Below are 23,067 nucleotides of genomic sequence, written 5' to 3'. Positions count from 1 at the left end.
ATTAATTTTATAATTTTTAAAAGCTAAAGTGTGATTTGATTTAAAGTATATAATAATTTTAGGAGTCTTGTGTTATTATCAAATATTTGGTATTCTATTTTTTAGAAAAAAAAATATTAAAATCATCATAATTAAAGCGCAATTTGACAACAATTTTTTATATAGCATTTTAATGTTTTGATTCAATTTAAATATTATCTTTATTATTCATATTGTTTAATGGTATATTATTCAACATCTTTAGCATTTTAGATAATGAATTATAAATTTTTTTTTTCATATTTGATGAAATACTAATAATTAAGGATATTTTGTAGTTGTTATTGTAAGAACTTCTTACAAAGTTTGATAGTTTGACTTTTCTAGTAGGTGCATCTAGAGAATTGGTGATTGCAAGTTAGGTTTTTTTATACTTTCATGTTTGAATTAGATTGTAAGAAAAATTAATTAAATAAACAAATTTAAAAACTTATATATAATTCAAACCTAAGGATTAGGTTAATAATAAATAAAAATTTATAGGTGAAAAGACTCAAATCCAAAACATCTTAATTACTCTTTACATTTTTATAGAAAGTAAAAATTAAATCACATCTGATTGACAAAAAGAAATTAATATTAATAACATACTAATTGATCTAAAAATAGAAATATATTATACAAAAATATGTGATATTTTATTTTATTAATTAATTAAAGAAAATTATCATTTATTTGAGTTCTTTTATGGATTCAATTATCTTAGTAGATGAGACTATTAAGCAACTTTTTTTTTTCTTCCCACATTTGAAAAAACAAAGCAAAGAAATTGCTCGTATATGACTGGTAATTTTTTTTAAAGAAAATATAAAAGCTTTATTAATTAAGAAATTAAATGATTTGCATTGAAAGCCTTTGCACTATTATCTCTGTCATATAATATTTGTCACATTTGAAATTTCATATCTCTTAAGATAACTATTAAATTTGTGTAAGTTACAATAATTTATTGGATAAATTGACTATATTACTGTTAATTTAATACTAATTCTCTAAGAAACCATTAAATTGAAGTAATAATTATTGGTTATATACAAAGGGAAAATATGAAAAACAAGATTTATTATTTTTTAAAATCACAAATATGATAAGTATTTTAGAACAGACTATTTTCTTAAATACGATAATTATTATGAAACGGAATTAATAATATATGTTACTAATATTTTATTTTATTAAAATATGAAAGAGTCAAAAAGTTATTAGATTTGAACATCAGAACCAATTATCTTTTAATACATTATTATATCTATATTATATAATGGATATATATATATATATTTTTTTAGAGAATTATACTGTTTAAGAAGTGAACTTCAATAATAAGTCATCTTGTACCAAACCAGGCTTCAGCCATCAAGGCCCCACCAAAACTCTCTTTCTTCAACCTTAATGTGGGCCTAGTGGGCCAATTCCTATCTTATAAAAGGAGTGTGCAAGCCACGTACCGAACTGAATGGAAAATCAAATGAGTGGATTGCATAAAAATTCATCGATTAGATTTAAAATCGAATCAATATTATCCGATTTGAATCGATTTAAATATCAATTTCGATTCTATGCGGTCTATTGTTCAAAAACTTCAATTTACATTTTTTAATTTTGATTAACCGACAGTTTGGTGATCCCTTAAAAAAGGAAGGCCCAATAGCCACTAAAATATTTGAAATAAAGTCGAATCGTCTAAGTTCCACAATGAGGTACACCTTTAGAGTACTTTAGCACAACCCAATGCATAATTATTTGTCATTTTTTTACTTTTTTTTGGTCGGTTTTTTTAAAGAAAAGAAAAATATATTGTCCACGTTCTTCATCTTTTTTACTACTTTGTTATTATACAATTATTATAATAATACTTAGGGACAAAGTTATGGCTTGCCTTTTACAAAATGACTTCCTTGCCCCTTCATAAATAAGTTTTCAAGTGTAAAATTATTATATCCTTAATAATTCATAGTATTTATGAGAATTTTAGAACATAGATGAATTAATATTGTGATATGTGATGAGCATCTCTTAAATGCTCTAATTAAAAAAATTTAGAAGAATAATTTTTGAAATTAATAAGGCTTTATTTAGTATTTTATTTTATTTTTTATTTAATATTTCTCTATTATTTTTCATTACTAATTATTTTTTAATAATAAACTGTAAACATAAAGCTGAATAAAGTTTAAAATAATAAAAAATATTTGTTCATTTAAACCAGTAACAAATAATTTCATAATTGAATTCTTAAAGGAACACCATCCAATTATAGATACTAATGTCATTTTGCTATATATAAGAAGATTTCTAGTAGCTTTTCAAAAAAAGAATATTTATAGTAAATTCAAATATAAATTGATTAAGCTTTAACATTTGTATTTATTAAATTATATTTTGCTATATATATATAAAACTATATAAGACACTAAATAAAAGCAAAAAAGAAAAGAAAAAAGCGAAAGGGACAAGATTGGTATTTTTTATAATACGATTCATTTCCCGAGGCAGTGGCATGACTGACAGCAGGGGGGTCATAAATCATAATGGTAAAAGAGGAAGGCGGGCAACCGGGCACGTACTTTGTCCTTAGCATGTTACGGATGCCGTATCCTTAGGGTCCCACAAGAAAACATCAATAGTATTAATAACGAGGGAAAACTTACATTACAATCCTTGTATTTTGTTGAAATACAATTAATCCATTTGTGTATTTTTTAAAATATATCAATTTATTTCAGTGTTTTGCTTTTGTTATTCTTCTAGGTTTTTGTCATAATTTTTATATCTTCTCTGTTAAGTTAATAAAAAAATATAAAAATCAGAAAAGAGATATTAAAATTTGTAAGTCCGTCTCTATTTTTTAAAAATATACCAAAATTAAAAGAGATAAAAAGTGATATTTACATCATTTTATAAAATATTTAATCGAAAATATATCGAAATAGGCAAAAAAAACTTTATAATTCGGCAAAAGTGAATTAGGAGATTTTTATATGTTTAAAACCACAAAAATTGATTAATTATATATTGTAAAATTTATTGACCGTACTGTATTTTTTTTGTTAGTAATAATAATAATAATTCATGTCGAAAATAATAATAATAATAATAATAAATAATAATAGTATAGTAGTAACTTTTTTACTCTTTTTGTCTGATAATATTATTACCAATTTCATATGTTTCAAATTTTAATTTTTCATTTTCTATTTTAGTGGAAAATCAAATTATATATTAAAAGAAAATTTTGTCAATAATACCCACCAAATTCTTATTATTGAATTTATGCAATTTGTCACTAACAAGAAATCACTTCCATATAAAAGACTTTTTTTATACACGTGTCCGTAACCCATTGGACTTGCGGTTCATCAAGCCAACGAAGGGAGGAAAAACTCTGCCAAAAAAAATTTTCTCCGTTACAAAAGACGTTTTAATCTCTATATTAAAATAAATTCAACTATTATTATGGAATAAAATTATTATTATTAATTTTCGATATATTTTTCGTGGGAACCAACAGATAATTTTTGAGTATATCATTATTAAAATTTTTTAAATTTTTACTTAATTTATAATTAGTAATTTATTGATTTGGTATTGGTTGATTTGTTGGTAGAATAGGTTATTTATTCATTAGCTGGTCTCTACCTTAACTTATACTAAAATAAATTATTTTTATATATAGAATTTTAAAATTAAATGTATTTAATTTAGAATTTTTTAACTTAATTGAGAATTTTCTTTCAAATATAAAACTGTGAAGTTCCAATGTGCTTAAAAAGCACTATTAAACAGGACCATTATAGGAGAAAACAAACAAGGTGGAAAAAATAGTATAACAAGAGATTATTCACTCCACATCATGAGTATTTGCAGATGCAAGAGATTATCCTACAAAGCCTTTTCAAAAACTTCAACTGTCCGGGTCTGCCGAAAAAAAACAGAGACCTGTCATTCGAACTATCCAAATTTCTCCATGCAATCCCAAAATGGCTAAAGAATAACCGCTGCCATCAGTCATCTCTTTAGCAAGCCAATGTCATTGCAAGCAACCATGGGGGAATCAATATTGCCATTTCATATTTACCAAACCAGGATGTTGAATTTCTTCAAGAAGTAAAAAATGACACTGAAAAGGAAAATACCTCATTTCCTTTCCAAAAGAAATGATGTGCAGGAAAGGAGGGAAGACAACTCCTCTTGTGTTGCCAATCCAAAGCCTTGCCATCTTATTCTACCGAATTTGTCAAGTAGAAAAATATATCTGCAAAGCAGTAACAATAACGAAGCATATTTTTAGAACTAACTGCTGCTGTTTAGCAAAACATAAGTTATGAACTGAAAAGCTTTTATACCCAGTGAGGAGGTTTAGTATTCTAAGTTCTTTTCTGAAGTAATAATGATCACCAAATGAATAAAGAATCTGCTTCTGAAGTGCATTGTTTCCATCGCCACTAGGTTTCCTCATTATTCGAAGAAGCAACCGCTTGATTGGAGTCCTACATAACAACCAGGAATCTATGAGAGAGACCTGAAAATAAGAAACTTTGATTATGAGTCAAATGTAACAATTTGAAAATAAGAAACACCTTTAATATCTAGACAATTATGAGAATGTGAAAGATAAACTGGGATTCATATCTGTTGGTATCATCCTCATGCTTTTAACTAAATGATATCAACCAAAAAGGCAAGAATCATCTTTACTAACCTAACTTTCAGGATTTTCTATGTGAGTTGGAAATGGAGAATAATCTACTGAAATTAGTTGTTACTTGTTTTGGCATTATATAGCAAGGATCAAATCTGTCTGGATCTACAGATAAATGTGCACAAATGCATGTTCAATACAAATACCAACGCCGATCCCTTTCTGTCAGGCCAGTAATTTACTAGTGATTGGTTTAAATTGTTGTTTTCTTCTGCTAATTAAAGTACTACCCCTAGAAATTTGGTTAATTGACAATAGTTTGGCGCATACTTATTTTCTGGAGACTGTTGTTGACATTTCCCAGGACTTAGAACAAATGGAAAAAAGGAATCAATAAAGTTAAATTGTCACCAGATGTTGTCATCACAGTTTTGTAGCATGTCAATTCCACATTATTATGGTAAAACAATTAAAGCAAGTGCAGTTTAGTACCTGATAAAGCTGGATATCTTTTGCATCGCAAAAGTTACTGATGAAAGGCATGGTCCAGGAGTCAATCATTGCCTGTCAAGAAAAATAACATTGCATTGTAACTTAAATATTAACACTATAATCCAACCAGAAATTTCATCTGTGGTATCAACCATGGTAGTTAGAGTCACGCTTCAAACTGTAGAAGCGTATAATTCTATGAGTCACAAAAGTGAAACTGTTCTAAATGGCACCAAGGATCGCTAGTTGGCTGGAATCGGGTAGAATTGCGTCTCGCAACGTAGAATCGGTAGAAACTTATACGATAACCGATTCAATTTACAATTGGGCTTTGTGTCATTTTTCAGCCAAACATATTTCTAGCCCAACAATTGTTGGTTTATCATCCACCACCCCAAATTAACAAAAGATGTGAAAGACAAAGAACACTAGCCAATGTGATTGATTGAACAAAGAAGAAAGGAAAGGAAAAAGAACAGCAGTGTGATAGAAGAAAGAAAGGACAAAGAAAGAAGGAGAAAGAAAGAAGCATTGATATCTGGTTCTAGTTCTAAATTTCTCTCTCTCTATTAGCTATTAATTTTTTTTTAGTTTCTCTTCTGCTCTCCTCACAATAGCATGCTGTCTTGCATGTCAATATATATCAATTCGACAATTCATGAAGTTATAATTTTGAAAGGATTCAAGTACTAAATTAAACCGAATAAAACAAAAAGATGTGCCTTTCAGTAATTAAATTAAATATTAAATTAAAAAGACTAAAAATATTAAGGAGTTCAGTAATCAAATTAAATATTAGATTTTTTATTGAATAAAAATAAAACAATAACTATAAATATATACAGACCCAGAAGTGAAAATTGATACTTTATGATTGATTGAATACACAAAAAGCATGCAAATTGTCATGTGGATGATGATTGAATACAACAAAGATGGTTGAATTTGAGACGTGTACTTGGTTGGCATTTTTAGTGGCAAAATTTTAAGTTTTAGCGGTTTCTGTTTGCAAGAGGTAGAATCTTAATGTTGACTTATGATGTTACCAATTTACAATTTTAGGGTCTTCAACCGTTTCGTGGTAGAATCTATGACTCTGACAACCTTGCTATCAACATTTTCAAGGGGGACATACCAATAATGAACAAGAGAGATCTGATACTCTTCACCTAGGAATTGGCGAGTTGGCATACAGTTCCTTTATAATGTCTAAACCCTCTAAGCATCAGACGACAGCTAGATTAAAAATATAACAGCAGCAAAAGGAATGATTTAATATGACCAAGACATTCTGTCATGCTACTCAGGAAGTTAACCCTAATCATAAACTCTATCACCAAAAATTCTTCCAAAATAAAAATTTGTATCATCTTTTTTTGTATACTTGCCATAATCTGCGTTGCAGATTAAAGAATGGACACTGGATAAAGATACCAATGGATTAAACATCCCAACAACATATGATAATCAAAAGGAAACACTTAAGATGCTAGCAGTCCGGCTCTCTTTCTCCACAAAATAAAGCTCCAAATAAGGATAGTAGAAGACGAAGAAGGGAGCAGCTTACTTTTGGGACAAATGACCAAACCTCTAGGAGAAATAAAGCCATCATCCAATCTTTCAAACAAAAGCATATTCAAACTTGAGAATCTTGTAACGAATTATCCAATTGTAATCAGTGTAGTAGTTATCTAAGCAAGTATTTTATTTTAAATTTGCTATTATGTACAGCAGAATTGACATGCATGGGAAGAAATTAAGGCTGAAAAATAAGCAATATCCTGAGTGCCACTACACATCTTCACAAGTGAACTTTTTCATAACCAATAGAGGTACATTTCACCTTTCCTTAGCATCATAAGACAGCTTATTTAAAGTTTAATACAATTGAATTATTCGTATTCAGATTTTATTAATTAACTTCCTCATTGCTTATCTTTCCTTTCAACTGCTCTTTTTACATTTTTCACTCATTTTCAGTACTTAAAATTGCCTTACTTGCATTGTTAGCAACTCTAAAACCCAAGAGATTGCAGTCAAGAATTTTTCATAATGTATAACACATTAAATGTGCAAGGAACATATATCATATAAATGTAACAAAAACAAAAAAGAGGTTGAAATCCTATACCTGAGAGCTTGCTCGAAATGAAAGACATACTAAAGATGCTTTAGGAGTAGTGGATGCATCAACATCACCTATATTTCCATTATACCCAATGGGCAACTTTAAAGTTCTGCCATCTGAATAGTTTACTTCTATGTTGGGAAACTTCACAGCTGCCACTGCAGGAATTATAATTTTATTTGCCATCGCAATCTGCACAAGCAATAAGCATCTATCACAAACTAAAAAGTTCCCTTCTAATGAATGCTCATAGTGTAATGCAATGTTCAGAGTTACCAGGCCGCTCATGCCGCAGGCAGAGGTGGTGCGGGCTCAATTTACAAGTTTTCGTAATTAAGCTCCCAGCATGAAAATTACTTGCAGGCAAATATTAACTTAATTTGACAATCTTAGGCAGCAATCTAAATTAGATATAGACAATATTATACAAGGTGAATTATTCAAAACATTATGTAAGACTGATGATCAATCTTATTGAACCAAATCTTGTATAGATGATTACCCTAACAGATAAAACCAACAATAACATTCCATGGATCAATTATCAGAAAATTGACGATCATATTCAACTTCATTATTGATAAAAAATCTATTGATCAAATACTTATATATGCATTCATAATTGCCAATGCCAAACATACAAGCAAACAAGAAAAGAAAGCAAAATGAGCAGAGTGGAAGCTACAAAATTGGGCATGTTCATTAAACAAAACCTACATATGTTATCCATAACTTTCTTACCTTGCCACCATGTTGCTTGTACTCTGCCATATCAGCAAAATAACCCCTATTCATCTCATCTTTACTGCCCTAAATCACAACACAAATACCAAACTAAATCTGAAAACCCAACCCTCATTTAAATTAAAAATAGAAAGAACTTGCAAGCATTCACATAAAAAAGAGATAAATAGCACTTACAGCCTTTCTCGCTCTTTCTCAATAGCTGCTTTGTTTCCAAGCTACAATTTGAAAAAAAAACTCAGCTCAAACAATGTAAAAAAATTTCAAAGATTAATTCTTTCTCAAAAAAGGAGAAATGGGTTACCTGGTAAATATCCAAAAAGCGAGTGGAGGTTTTCTGGAAGAAATGCATAGAAGGAATTGGATCAATGAGATTCTTCTTTTCTCGTTGCTGTTTTTGACATAATAGAAGTGACGCTCGGGTCGAATTACTATTATTTTGTATGAAACGATGTAGTCTCAACATTTTCTGATAGAGATTTTTCTTTTCCTATTCGAAAAACCCTAAATTCGTAGCTTGATCCCTGGTCTCTCCACAGAGAAGAGGATAACGGTGGTTTCCGTCTAAAAACAGTTGGTGGCAGGTGGTGAAGGTTGCTTAAGGCACTGGCCCAGGGCCCAATTTTATTTGTTTTAACGAAACGTTTATTGAAAAGCGGTTGCCGCCAAAACGACAGGATGAGTCTTAATGTCGTTAGGATTGATGTTTCCAGATTCCAGTGGTCCAAGGAATAAGGCCGTAATCGAGATAACTGCTCATGAGCTACTCGAATCTCGACTCGGTAAAAGCTCGCTCGAGCTCGTTTAATGAGTTCATCAAACCGAGTCAAGCTTAAGTCATTATCTAGCAAGACAACTTTATATTCTATCGATGTCAAGACTTACAATACACAGTCAACTATACAAACTTTAAACTATTCTAGGGAATTCGCTATAGTCTAGTAGTAAAGACTTCCCTGCACTTTTAGGAGTGCTAGTTCTTTTGTGACGTGTCATGTAACATCTAATTGAAAAAAAAAAAATAATGTTTTTGCTTTTCTCTTTAATAAAATATATAATTTTGTTATTAATTAATTATATAAAATAATTAATAATTTGCATTTATCATATTGCAAAATATTTTATAATTTGGCGATGCTATGATCTTAATAAATCAGGACTTGCTCTATATAGCAATAATATAAAATATAAATTTGATATTCACATCAATTATTTTTATTAGATAAATTTGAGCTTAAATTTTGTCAATAGTATGTAATATTTTAGACTCCATATCTTTTATAAAAAACCTAAAAATAAATTGCTTAAAGTTATTAGCTCCATATAGGGATCAATATGCAAAAAATAATATTGGTAATAGAAGATCTTTTATCAAGTCTATAGATAGATATAAATGAGATTACATTCAAAAATTTCAAAGTCCTATATATTTATTTAAAAAATATTTGAAAAAAATTAAAATCTCAAAGATCTAATTATCTTTATAACTAATTTTCAAATTATTTTAAAAATACATCCAATTAAATTATAGAAAACTAAATGATATTAGTCAAATATTATAATTTTATACTTCTATTAATTTTGTTAAATTAGAATTATAAGAAATTTTAAAATACAATAATGTGTAAATAATCTAAATACGTATAATTTAAAGAGAAAGAATATATTTAAAAATTTTATTTTTTAAAAATTATTTTAAAAAATACATCCAATTAAATCATAAAACATTAAATTGAGCTATTGAATTTTCTCTTTATTTCTCTTTAATATAAAAAAAAATTAAAAATAATAAATGATAACAAATATGTAAATTACCATGTTTTCATTAATTCAAACTTTTATAGTTTTTTTTTTCAAAAAGATTTTATTAGACTATAAGACTATAATAAGGAACAACTTTCGTATTTGATATATTAATCAAATACTATAATTCCATATATTATTATTTTTGTTAAATTAGAATTATAAAAAATTTTAAAATACAATAATGTGTAAATAATTTGAACATATGTAAATCAAAGAGAAAAAAATATATTTAAAAATATTTTTTAATTTTATTGTATTTAACAAATAGACTCTAATAGTAAATTATTTGACCATCAGAACATAATAAATTAGAAGAATTTAAGTTTATTTTAAATACTTCAATTTCGATTTACGTCCTAGAAAGTAGTATCACGTAAGAACCTATAATTAAGAACATCAAAATCTATTAATTATAAAAATCATTAGACAATAATATTACAAGATCAAAATAGACAATAATAGATAAATTATAGATTTGTTGAAATATTAAGATACATTAAAATATTAATTTTTGCTGTCTTAATAATAAATTACTAAAATTTCTTACTTTATTTTATAAAAAATAATTTTAGAATCTAAATTGAGTTAAAAATATTGTCCTCTTTTTAAATATTAATTTTTTTAATTAAATTCAATATTAATTTTTTATTTTTTATTCATATAATTATTCTTTCATTTCTGTATGGATAAAAAATTTTTTATTGCAATGATCGATTATGCATTAGTGATATATTCGTAAAATAGAGAAAAAAATTTTAAAATAAAGAATTGAATTTATTTTTACATATATATCTTTCATTCTAAAGGATAATAATAAAATAAAATAAGAGATTAATTATGTACAGATAGTCATTATATATTATATTGTTATATTTAGTTTATATTTTTATTTTTTTTCTTTTTTTTTGAAAATTCCAAATCAATAATGACTTTTTTTTTTGAATTCTAGTGATAACGTTAATTATTATTACTATGAAACTATAAAAACTAAGTATCAATAATTGTTTTCAAATGCAATTAAAAATAATAGTAACATTCTTAATATTTTTTTTAGTTTCCAAATTAATTACTTAAATCAACAACATCAATTAAAAATAATTATTATGATGAATGTTACTATTTATATAATTAATTATTAGTGTGAAATATTAGTTTACTTATTTATATGAAATTTATTATTTATATTCTAATAAAAAATGACAAGTTATTATATTGTACATATTAAATATAATTCGAATTTATTATTTATTTTTATTAAATTATTATGTGAAGGTGTTATAAGAAATAAAAACAAATGAATTTTCATTTAAGAATTTATTCCAAACACAGTTTTGTGAAATTTAATTGAATTTCTTATTTTAAATTATAGCATACCAAACATGACCAATTTATTTACAAATGAATTCTATAACCATGATTCATTTGTTCCAAACGGACAGAAATTTTCCAAAGAAAATAAACAAAAATGAAAAAAAAAAGTAAAAATAGTTGAGTTTGTAGTGGAGGGTAATTTTAGCAATAAACATTTCAATAGTCAATTTTGTGAAATTCATTTACAAATTCTATTAATTTTAATGTAATTTGAGTTAGGCATACCCAATTCCATAGAATTCAATTTGTAGAATTCAAATCTGTATTTTTTTTTCGTTCCAAACATAACATTTTGGATTTTCAAATGAATTCCATAAAATTTTATGGAATTCATTTATTCCAAATGGGTTCTTAAGTGTTGCCTTTAATATAAAAATTGAAAAAACTTAGATATAGATAAAATAGTTATAAATAAAAAAATCAAAATTTTAAATGTGATATATATTATAACGTGTGAAATAATATTTTTAATAGAGTTTTTTTTTTTATTTTGAAGTTTATTTTAAAATTAAAATAAAAGTCTGTGTATAAAAACATAAATAATCAATGATTGAAAATTCAATTAGCATAATATATTAAAATAATATAATAATATATTAATAAAAAAGTATTAAAAATTTTTTAATTTATTAGTTATTAAAAACTCAAGTTACTTAATGAATTGAAACTACTATCAATTATCTAATGACTAATTATATTTTAGGATTTCTAAAACTTTTCACTAAGGTATTATAGGTAATCCTATTATTTCCCAATTTCCATATTTATATATAATTAATCTTTTCTATGAGGTGCATTGAACGTTGATTGTACTCGTTCAATTTTTTTACGTTATTGTTCACTTTTTTATACTTGTTTTTATTTTTTTAATATTAAATATTGATTATAATTTTTATCTTATATTATTTAATTTTTATAATATTAAAATAGAATTTTATATGAGATTAATGCGAATATAATGGTTAATTAATAATATAGCAGTGTGTATATACACACATATTTCAGTTCAATTTATATCCATTTATCTAAAATTCGTTATAACTGTACATCTATAATTCTATAATATCAACAAATAAATATGTTTCAATATATGTAGATACATAGATGTAACATATAAAATATTGTATATATTTTTAAAATTAAAATTTTCAACTGTTCCTCATTCCACACACATATGTTCATTTTATTGAAAATAAAATTTATAAAATAATAAAAATTTTAAAATACTTAATTATGTATGTTCTATTTGAAAATTTATTTTTTTACGAAATATATCCAATCAAATTATATAAACATAAAGAAAAAAAATATTAACAAAAATTACACTTTTTCTTTTTTTATCTCTCTTCTAAATATAATATTTTAAATTGTAATAAATCATAATCAAACATTTCAAAATAAATTTAAATAATAAAATATAAAAATTTCAAATATCTCATTATTATATATATTTATTAAAAATAAATGAAAAAAATATAAAACTTAAAATTTTGAAATGATTAATTATCTATATGTATTTATTTAAAAAATAATTTAAATAAATTATATCCAATCAATTAATAAAATATAATTTTCTGATTGGTCATTACGATATCCAGATTTTATTAGGGGGTGCTATCGAAAATTTTATTTTTTTCCCTATTCCTACATGTATATATAGCATAGATAAATTATAGATTTGCTGAAATATTCAGATATATTAAAATATTAATTTTTTGCTGTCTTAATAATAAATTACTAAAATTTCTCACTTTATTTTATTAAAAATAATTTTAGAATCTAAATTGAGTTAAAATATTGTCCTCTTTTTAAATATTAATTTTTTAATTAAATTCAATATTAATTTTTTATTTTTATTTATATAATTATTATTTCATTTTTGTATGGATAAAAAATTTTTATTGCAATGATCGATTATGCATTAGTGATATATTCGTAAAATAGAGATTAAAAAATTTTAAAATAAAGTATTGAATTAATTTTTTACATAAATATCTTTCATTCTAAAGGATAATAATAAAATAAAATAAGAGATTAATTATGTACAGATAGTCATTATATATGATATTTATTATATAACTAATTGTATACATATTCTTTACTCATTGCCATTCCATCAGCAAATGTTGATGAAATGAGTCCTTTTTATGCAATTCCAAATAAAGACTTCGTATCTTATTAATAAAACTTACTATTTGAAATTTAACATATTTTTTGTTTTCGTCTTTTTTTTTTTTATTTTTTTTATTTTTATGAAATAACCGAACGATAGGTATAAAGCGGAAGTCAACTATTCCGTTCTAGTTAAGAAGGGAAAGAATTACAGAGTAACTATCCACACTATTTTTTTTTTTTTTTTTTTTTTAAAGAACACAACTTGGCAATGCTTGTGCCCCCTTGTATGTCTCTCGCTGCACCCTAACGCAGGTGCCCAAAGCCTTTTTTTTTTTTTTTTTTTTTTTCCATCGCAAGTCCAATCATATAATATTTGACATAACCGTAACCGGTTCAGAATAAAAAAACGCTGAATGAAAGAGGGGATTTCTACTAGGGTGGCCATTTCACGACTTTTGAACCAAAACCGTAAGTTTGGAATAAGTGAAAATCAAAATTAGAATCGGATCGAACTAAATCGAAATCGAGAGTTTACGATCTGGTTTCGATTCTAATTTTTGAGGAACCGTGAACGAACGGTTCCAAGAACCTACTGGAACCGGTGGTTTTTTCAATCGGTTAAAATCGGCGGTTCCACTCAATTCCTATAATTTTTTTTTAATTTTTTCAAATACTTTTGTGGAAGCACCAAATTAACTCTTCTAACAACTATATAACGATTAATTTTAAAAGTATCGTGGAAAGTTGATTTTTTGAATTTACTATAAATATCCCTTTTCATTTAAAAAATATATTAAATTCAAGCCTTTTTCTAAAAAAAAAAAATTAAATTCAAGCCATTTTCTAAAAAAAAAAGTTTAATCCTTTTTTTTAAACAAATAAATTTAAGTTAAAGTCTTTTTAATAATTTTTTCTTAAAGTTTTTTCTAAAACTTATTTCATAAATATTTAAATTTTCAACAAAAAAAAGTGTTTTCTAATTTTTGATTATAATTATGCGATTTGCTGAAAAATCAATCGTAAAATCGACCGGAACCGCTAATTTTAAACTGTTAAAAAACTGAAATAAAAACTGTAACCGTTTGGTTTCAAACTATAACCGAAACTGTCAGTTTTCGATTCGATTTTAATTTTAGATTTTTTAAAATCGAAACCATCTGTTCCAGAACCGAGGCGAATCCTAATTTCTACCTAGGAGTATGTCAGGTGAAGGGATAGAGATGTCCTTTTTCTACTAGACTTCATGTCTTATTACATTAATGTGAAATTCAATAAAATTCAAACTAAGTGGAGCTCGAGTTTTTTTTTAATGGACGTAGCTCCAACATAGTTTTTCAATCTGAAGCTCGAGTATAGTTTTAACGAATCTAACTCAAATTTCAAGAAAGTGCTATCCTCCTCGTTGCCATCCCTGTATACAGACGACTGCTTTTGTAAGGCAATGATGAGTCTCCAGAACCTGTGAATTTTATGGCTCCATTGACTCCAAAAGTACCAAAAGAAGTTTCCAACTTAATTATAATAATAATAATATATAAATGGCCACCACACCTACAATTGCACTATTGCATTGCCATTTGTAGGCCAAACGACCAACACAACGCTCAATCAATTGGAGCACATCTTTCATCATCAAACTTTGAAAATTATATATTCAATATATATTATATAAAGTAAGCCATACGTTGTCCATCTTCTATCAGCTTTATAAAAGTCTATACATAATACATGATGCTTAAAAACAGAAAAATTATAATTTAGGGTTTACAATTTTAGAGTTTAAGAATTTAAATTTTAGGGTGTTACTGTTTAGATTATTAGGATTTTAGGGTTTAGAATTTAAATTTTTAGAGGTATACAGTTTTATTAGGGTGTAGGTTTTAGAATTTTAGCATTTAGAGTATATTATTTTAAAGATTATGCCTAAAATTTCAGGATAAAATCTAAAGTTTAGTGCAATTTTGTTATTTTTAAGGACTCCCATTACAATAGAAGTCTCACATGTATAAGTTCTTTTTTTTTTCTTCGTCAAGAGGTCTAATAATCGAAATAATACTACGGCTACACAAATTGGTGAAAACATTTATAGTCAAGAGGAATCGAACTTGATACCTCTTACTCCTCACATAATGTATAAGCACTCTTTGAACTTTTCTTGTTTCGTACGGTATATATTAAAAGAAGAGAAAAATTTAATCACGATTAACATATAATTTTATTTTCAAAATTATTTCTCAATATTCTTTTTATAAGAAAAGTGTGCATTTCAAATTATTAAAAAAAAAAATCATTGTTTAGATATAATTGAACCAAAGAATATCTATGATTATAAGTCATAATTTAAAAAGAGAACTATTCTAGTTGAATGAAGCTAGTAATGGCTAATAGTACCCAATAGAGAAACTAAGTATATGTATATGTAGTGTTAATGGCGTATCAAAATGATAAAGTGGTCCTTAATGCATGCACCCAATGATCCAAATTATATTATTAAAATTATAATTGTAAATTAAAGTAATTTTTAATTTTTCTATAAATTTAAAATTAAAATAACTGTACTGATAAAAAAATTCTATTGGAAATACTAAAACCGTATGTAGATATGGGCTGCATTTGTCCACCTTATATTATATGTATAAGATATTTTATATTTTAAAATATAAATATAAATTTTTGCTTCAAATCTTTCCTATACCAACCAATTTACCGTAGAAAAAATTTTAAATTTTTCTTTAAATTTAAAATAAATATATTTGTAACGTTATGTTGTACTATAACCTATTTTGAAAGAATTGTTTTATATTAATTAGGCGTTATAAAATAGAAGAAGAGAATGGCATGCTATAGCGTAGGATCTAATATTATGTTAAGTCTAACTCGTTCTCCAAAAACTAATTCAATTAGAAGAAAATTACCAAATCTTATATTTTGAATAATGAACTGATACCAAACCAATGTGAAATAACATTGGGAATTATAACTCTATAAATGGAAGAAGTTTTATCATATTATAATTAGAAATTATACTTATTAGCCAATTAAAAATCATATTATATTATAACTTTATGGTATATGACTACTGTATATATATATATGTTTTACTTTATATCAAATAAGTTTTATTTACTTTTACTATCTACGTGGATCTACAGTTTTCTTTTACCTTTTATTTATTTTTGATATTTAAAGGTGTGTCGAACACTTGTTCACCTTATTATAATTAATGGCTGAGGTATTAATTTTGTTTTATGTGATTATCTTGTTTTAAACTCGTTACCTTGTAGACAAAAGCAACTCCAATATTAATAGAAAGTTGAAAACTTTGTTAATTGTTAAGTAACACTTGGGATATTATTAGTTACTTCAATTAAAACAAGCCTTTTGTGGCTTCTAAAATTTTCCTATCCCTTCTTGCTCCAAACCATCTGAGTCAATTTGTCCATTATTTTTGTTGGAATTAGCATAATTAATGACTATCATAGTTTTATCTCTTTTTTTTTTTAATTTATGAATAATATTATAATTTTTTATGTATTCAATAATAAAATAATAAAATCGTTATTATTATTTATACTAGTTTTTTTATGACGTGCGTTGCACGTTAATTATGCTCATTATATACTTATTTTTTTACACTCTTTTAATGTTTTATCTACATTAAAGCATAAATTTTTGTTTAGATTAAAAAAAAAATAAAATTGATTAATTTGTATTAGACTTTACCGTAAACTTGTGATGCTACTTCTTATGAAATTATTTTATTTTTATATAATGGAAGTGGTCTCAAAATAAAGTTTAATCCAAGCTTTGAACTTAATCTTTCAATCCCTAATTTACAAATGCAGATTCTTAAAAATCTTAACCAATGCCCAAAAAAAAAAAAAAAAAAAAAATCAAGCCATCACTCAACCTCTAACCCCCTGCCCTCAACTCTAAATCAATATTTATATGCAAATACAATAAAAATAATAATAAATTATTTTTTATTCCCACATAAAAGAAAAGAAATGAGAGGGTTATCTAAATTGATAATAGTAATCACTTTGGCTATAGTAATATGATTACTTATCAGTGTATTAGATAAAAGAATATATGAATATATACACAAATTCTTGAAACTTCAAAAAGCGACCTAAAACATAAATATATAATTCTAGTTTTCTTCCAGTTTCATAAACGTCATTTTCTTTAAAGTCAAACAGATTTAGAATATAAGAGAGAAAATATCAAGAAAATTAAAAATATTTAATTATCAAAAGATCATCTATTTATTTGATAGGGAGAAATAAATATCTTACTAAGTTAAAGTGCTAGTAGTTAAAAATTAATTTAGTAACAAAAAAAAAATTATTATTAAGATTAAAACTCTTTTCAGAACTCAATATATAACAAAAAAAAAAAAAAAACAAATGATATTAAAAAAAAATATCAAAAATCAACCCCTTCTTTAACTGAAAGGTCATGATTTAATGAAATTTGATGTTGATAGACAAAAAAGAAAGATTACAAAGCAAATCATGCTAGAATCTAATATTAGCCGGTTAATAAGTTTACTCAAATATTTTGTTTCTCTATTGTTCTAAGTTCCAAATTTAAAATAAATAAATAAGTTAATTAATCAATTAAAAAAGAATATTACAAAAAGAATATACTTTTTTCTTTTTTTATCTCCCTCCTAAATAAAATATTTTAAATTACAATTAAAATAAAATCAAATATTTAAAAATAAAATATATAAATTTTCAAATGTCTCATTATCATTTATATTTATCAAAAATAAAATTTAAAAATATAAAACTTAAAAATTTGAAATTCTTAACTATCTATATGTTAATTAATAAAAAAAAGATTACATAAAAGAAACATTTTATCCCCTCCAAATAAACCCTCAATTTTCCCTACAACCATACCAATTTTTTTTTCATTTTTATCTCTCTCCTAAATAAAATATTATATATATTTTATTTAAAAATATATTTTTTAAAAAATATATCTAATAAAATTATATAAACATAAAGAAAAAAGAATATACTGATTCTTTTTTATCTCACTCGTAAATAAAATATTATAAAATATAATCAAAATAAAATTAAATATTTAAAAATAAAATATAAAATTTTTAAATGTCTCACTGTCATATATATTTTTTTATTAAAAATGATATAACTTAAAATTTTGAAATGCTTAATTATCTGTGTATATTTATTCCAAAAATAATTATTATAAATTATATTCAATCAGCTAATAAAATGTAATTTTTTAATTGACTATAATTAAGATTATTTTAGAATATCCAAATTCCATTAAGGGCACTATCGAAAATTCTATTATTCTCATATTTTCATATTTATATAGTATAAATGGATAGATAGATAGATTGTTGACTTAATATTTTATTATTCTATTTTTATTTAAGTTTTATAAAAAAGAACATGAATGTGAAAGAAAACGAAATTGGTGATGTTAATGATAAAACTTCTGCCGATACCCTTGAGGTATCCTAAATAAAGAATGGAGTATTAGATAATACTAGCCGGTTATTAGGAATAAATATTCGTTTAATATTAATTTTTCTTTAAAATTTATGAACTATTGCGCTCAATTGCTTTATAGGGAAGAAATTTTCAAATACTCTTTTGAGAGAGAAGACTTAATTATCTCATAACTGATGGAGTTAATTAAACCAATGTTGCTTATCCTAATGTTCAAGAAATTAACGTTGGAATTGCAATATCTTAGTAAATTTTCTATGCTCAAAGAGCATGAAATGATAATTCCACAAGAAATTTTGATATATAACTTCAAAATATTCAATGATGTGAAGGACAAATGCTAAATAAAAAAATAACTTATTATCCTTTTCTCAATAATAAGTTATCCTTTTCTCAATAATTTATTATCATCTGTATTATAATTAAAAATATCATATTTAAAAACGTATAAAAAATAAATAACGAGTAACTGCAACGAGTCATTTTTTCAACGTGCAGTGTATGTTCATAAATATTAGTATAATATAAAAGAAGAATAGATAAAATGCTATAATTATGACCCCTTAGATAAAATTGGGCAATCATCTTGCTACCTGTTGGAAATATAATATGTTAATACATAAGGAGAGTCATTTTTCTTACAATATATGATTTTGTAGCCACCTTCTTGGTTATAATATATAATATTATAAGTTTTAATATAAACTTATAAAACATCAAACACTAGCTAGTACTAGTTTCTGTCTTTGAGTTCAAGAAGATCAGTATAATACTTAGAAATCCAGCCTTGAATTATTTCCACCTCAGTCTTTCTTTGCATCACTAGCCAATTTGGATCACTTGGCTTCTCCTTTTGTATATCCAAGCAATGAGATCCTGCAAATATACAATATATTATTGGTTATTAGCTTCTACCATTGGAGACTTGATTTGCAGTGCATATTTCTTAGTTTTCATCCCACTTGCAGTTAAATCTATCTAGAGTAGAACTAAATCCTGTTTACACCAGGTCGGCTCTTTAAAGGGTAAAGTGCTCCCATCGAATTTTTTCTTCATCCATGAGGATCGAACACTCGATCTTACTTAGAATGGAGAAAAGTGTCCAACTACTCATTGTTGCTAAAATTTGTTATTTCTGTTATGTGTATGAGAGAGAGAAGTGAGATGAGTACCATTAACAGTAGAGATTGCAACAATACTATCTGATATATTCTCCAACACTCTGCAATACCCAAAGATGGAAAGATAAGTTAAATCTTTTCATATATATATATATATATAGAAAAAGAATTAATAAGGAGACTTGGATTACCCTCCAGTGCTATAAGGGTCTCTGAGTCCATTAGAGAAGATAATGTTGCTAGCAAACCGATGAAGAATCAATTTTAAATCCTGCCATAGTTGTGGAATTAATGCGATAAGTATAATTAAAAATCAAGAAAGGAGTAGAAAAATTTTTGTAGTTCATTATTATATACATACTTGGCCTCCATAATAAGTTGTGACCCAGTGAGGCTGAGGTAGGATTCCAAATAAGCTTTTGCACTCCTTGATATAGCTCTTGAGATTAAAAGGTGCTGGTGGGAACATAGTGTTTCTATCATGGCCTATGGGCATCACTAGCTCACTACATGTCTGGACATAATATAATATATATTATTGCAATTAAACACACAATAAGATATAAAATATATATAATATATATTTTCATTTCATATGATATTATTAGAAGTGTTCAAATACCTATATATCTCATAGTGCATAAGCAAAAATTTTGGTAACTTTTTTTATTTTAATGGGAGGTTAATTACCTGCCATCTCCATGCAAGAGATGTTTGATCAGTTGGGTCATTAAATTCATTCATATCGTAGCAAGACTTATGACCCATATAAGCAACAACACCAGCAAAAATTCTGCCAAGAATATCAGTGCCTTCTGGTGCCCTATCAATTCCATCACACACAATGCTAACTGGATAGTTTGGTGGATCATTGTATTGAGCTGCTTCAGCATATATTGAGTCTAAGTAATCCTTTAGTTCAAATGTTCTCTTCAATGGACTAAAACAAGAAATTAAAAAAAACAAAAATTAATACGCTATATTATGATTGTCTATTTACTTACATGCAAGTCTTATTTTCCAAAAAAAAAAAAAAAAAAAAAAAAAAAACACCACAAATTACCTGCAAGTATTGAACTTTTTGCTTAGAATTGAAAGTCCGTTGGGCTTTGAAGCTGCTTTTTCAATTTCTGCCCATGATTTGCTTATAGTTTTGTAACAACTCTCACTTGCTTCCTACACCATTTCATAATATAATAATTAATTGGATAAAAATAATGAAGGATTATTAGTTTCTCGCAAAAGAAGTAATTAAAAAGTTGAAAGAAACTAAGGCTCCATTTGTTTCTTTAAAATATTTTTCAAAAGTAATATTTCCCGAAACATATGGAGCCTAAATAAATAATTATGATCTCTCTTTCACTTACTTTAAAATCCTTTGTCACAACAGAATAGTAACCATTTCTTGGTGCAATTTCATCAAAATAAAGAATTGGAGCTGATGAAGCTAGAGCACCAAGAGCAACATGGGGATATTTTAACCTAAACCATGAAGCTAGCACTACAGCATCAAGAAACAAAAATTTAATTAACAGAAGTTAAACTAATATTATATATAATAAAGCCTCAAAATAATTTTGTTAGCACTTACTTCCACCATAGGATCCCCCTATCACAATTACTGGAGAACTTTTTGCAGAATACTTTTTCTTGACATGCATAATCACTGAAGCATAATCTGCTAGGGCTTGAGCTGAATTGAAATAACCAAGAGAGCTTGCATTTCTTAAGGCTTCTTTGCTAGATCCAAATGGTATCGATTTTCCATAGTAACGATGCTGTCAAAATTATTTAATAAAATTTCCATGTAATCAAAATTAATTAGAACTTATTACTAGAGCTTGTTTAGCATTAAGATTGATTTTTTTTTTTCTTTTTTGTTCTTTTACCTCTATATATAAAAGGAGAGCCTTGAAATGAGAAGCATTATCAGGAAGGAAGCCAATCCCACTAACATCATCATCTATATTCTCTTCAGCACCAAAAAATACAAAGATTGGTGCACTTGTATTTGGCCCACTCCAATACTTGAAATTCATAACATATCTTTGCTTGAAAGTGGTATAGCTTTCTGGTTTATAATTGAAATGGTCAAGTGTTTGGGTGTAATAAAATGTCTCAAAATAATTTGAAACAGAATTATATTTTATGGTACTTTGGGGTTCAAACGTTTGGCTATGCTTCCTAGTTGCCCCAAGCCTAGGAATTCTATAAGATTGAGTTGCAAAGACATGAAATGAGAAAATTAGTACAAGTATTGAAAGAAATTGATGAATGGAGTTTCTAAGATTTGTGTCCATGATCTTAGCTTTCGGCTTTTGCCTTTTAGCTTTTGAGTTTGTATGGTTTCATTTATGACCTATTTATACTACAAATTTGTAATGGTAAGAGACAAGTGATTGTTTTAGTGGATTATGGGACAATTCAGGTGGTCAAAATAGTACTGCCTTTCTATCATATTAACAAAGACTAAGATCTGTTTCTAAGATACGAAGGAAAATATGTAACTTTTAGTAGTGGTTGGTGAAAGTAGTATCAACATCCAAACAATTCATGACCTAGATGATTACATAAGCCCATTACAATTTGCCTTGGTGTCAAAAATTGTTAATGAACACTGAGACAAGAATTTTTGTTAACTACTTAAATTTGAGAATAATTAGAAAGTTATTATTCCTCTTAGTTAAATTTGATAATTTTTCATTTTTCACAAGAAATAAAAAATGATTGGATTAGTCTAATTCTATAAAAAAAAAAAAAGGTGCTCGTTACGTTCCACTTTAATAGTAACAAATGAACATTTTACTTTATTACACTTTAAGTTCTCATTTAGAATTTTGAAAATATATTACTAAATTTTACCGATATTTATTAAGTGTAATTTATTTTTATATTTACATTTATTTTTCTTTTTTTATCATTACTTTAATTGCAGTTAAATTTAAATTTTGACTACACATATAACTAAAAGTTTTTCATTATATCAATACATGAAAAAGTGAAATGGAAGTACTACTCTAATAGTGATGCTTTAATATAAGACAAATAATATTGATTTTGTACTAAATTAAATGAGGAATATTTATTTTTAATAGGGTAATTTATGTATTCTACTAT

General features: G+C 25.8%; 2 protein-coding genes across 6 annotated transcripts; both read right to left on the bottom strand.

Moving 5' to 3' along the window:
- Window positions 1-3,830: 3,830 nt before the first annotated feature.
- LOC105627979 (ATPase complex subunit) lies at window positions 3,831-8,758 on the bottom strand. Of its 5 annotated transcripts, none has more exons than XM_020676975.3 (8): window positions 8,350-8,758; window positions 8,223-8,263; window positions 8,043-8,106; window positions 7,305-7,493; window positions 5,174-5,245; window positions 4,386-4,561; window positions 4,176-4,294; window positions 3,831-3,957 (listed from the first exon to the last, which is right to left on the bottom strand). In XM_020676975.3, the coding sequence occupies exons 1-7, from the start codon at window positions 8,509-8,511 to the stop codon at window positions 4,177-4,179; spliced, it is 822 nt and encodes a 273-aa protein (XP_020532634.1). In that variant the 5' UTR covers window positions 8,512-8,758; the 3' UTR covers window positions 3,831-3,957; window position 4,176. The 5 variants fall into 5 exon arrangements, with proteins under 5 accessions (XP_020532634.1, XP_012064652.1, XP_012064651.1 ...); XM_012209262.4 differs by having other exon boundaries at window positions 3,831-4,053; window positions 8,350-8,757; XM_012209261.4 differs by having other exon boundaries at window positions 3,831-4,294; window positions 8,350-8,755.
- A 10,616-nt stretch (window positions 8,759-19,374) lies between these two features.
- Window positions 19,375-22,296, bottom strand: LOC105627981 (uncharacterized). The gene is made up of 9 exons (XM_012209264.4): window positions 21,840-22,296; window positions 21,542-21,728; window positions 21,318-21,451; window positions 21,014-21,126; window positions 20,641-20,890; window positions 20,312-20,464; window positions 20,142-20,221; window positions 20,002-20,051; window positions 19,375-19,705 (listed from the first exon to the last, which is right to left on the bottom strand). Exons 1-9 carry the CDS (start codon window positions 22,248-22,250, stop codon window positions 19,563-19,565), a joined length of 1,521 nt encoding a protein of 506 aa, XP_012064654.1. The 5' UTR covers window positions 22,251-22,296; the 3' UTR covers window positions 19,375-19,562.
- Between the last annotated feature and the right edge of the window lie 771 nt (window positions 22,297-23,067).

The sequence above is a fragment of the Jatropha curcas genome, chromosome 1 (assembly GCF_041381405.1).
Source record: "Jatropha curcas cultivar XTBG-Jc1 chromosome 1, XTBG_Jcur_1.0, whole genome shotgun sequence".
NCBI lineage: Eukaryota > Viridiplantae > Streptophyta > Magnoliopsida > Malpighiales > Euphorbiaceae > Jatropha > Jatropha curcas.
The sequence above is the reverse complement of the archived record's forward strand: the minus strand, read 5'-3'. Positions and strand labels throughout refer to the sequence as shown.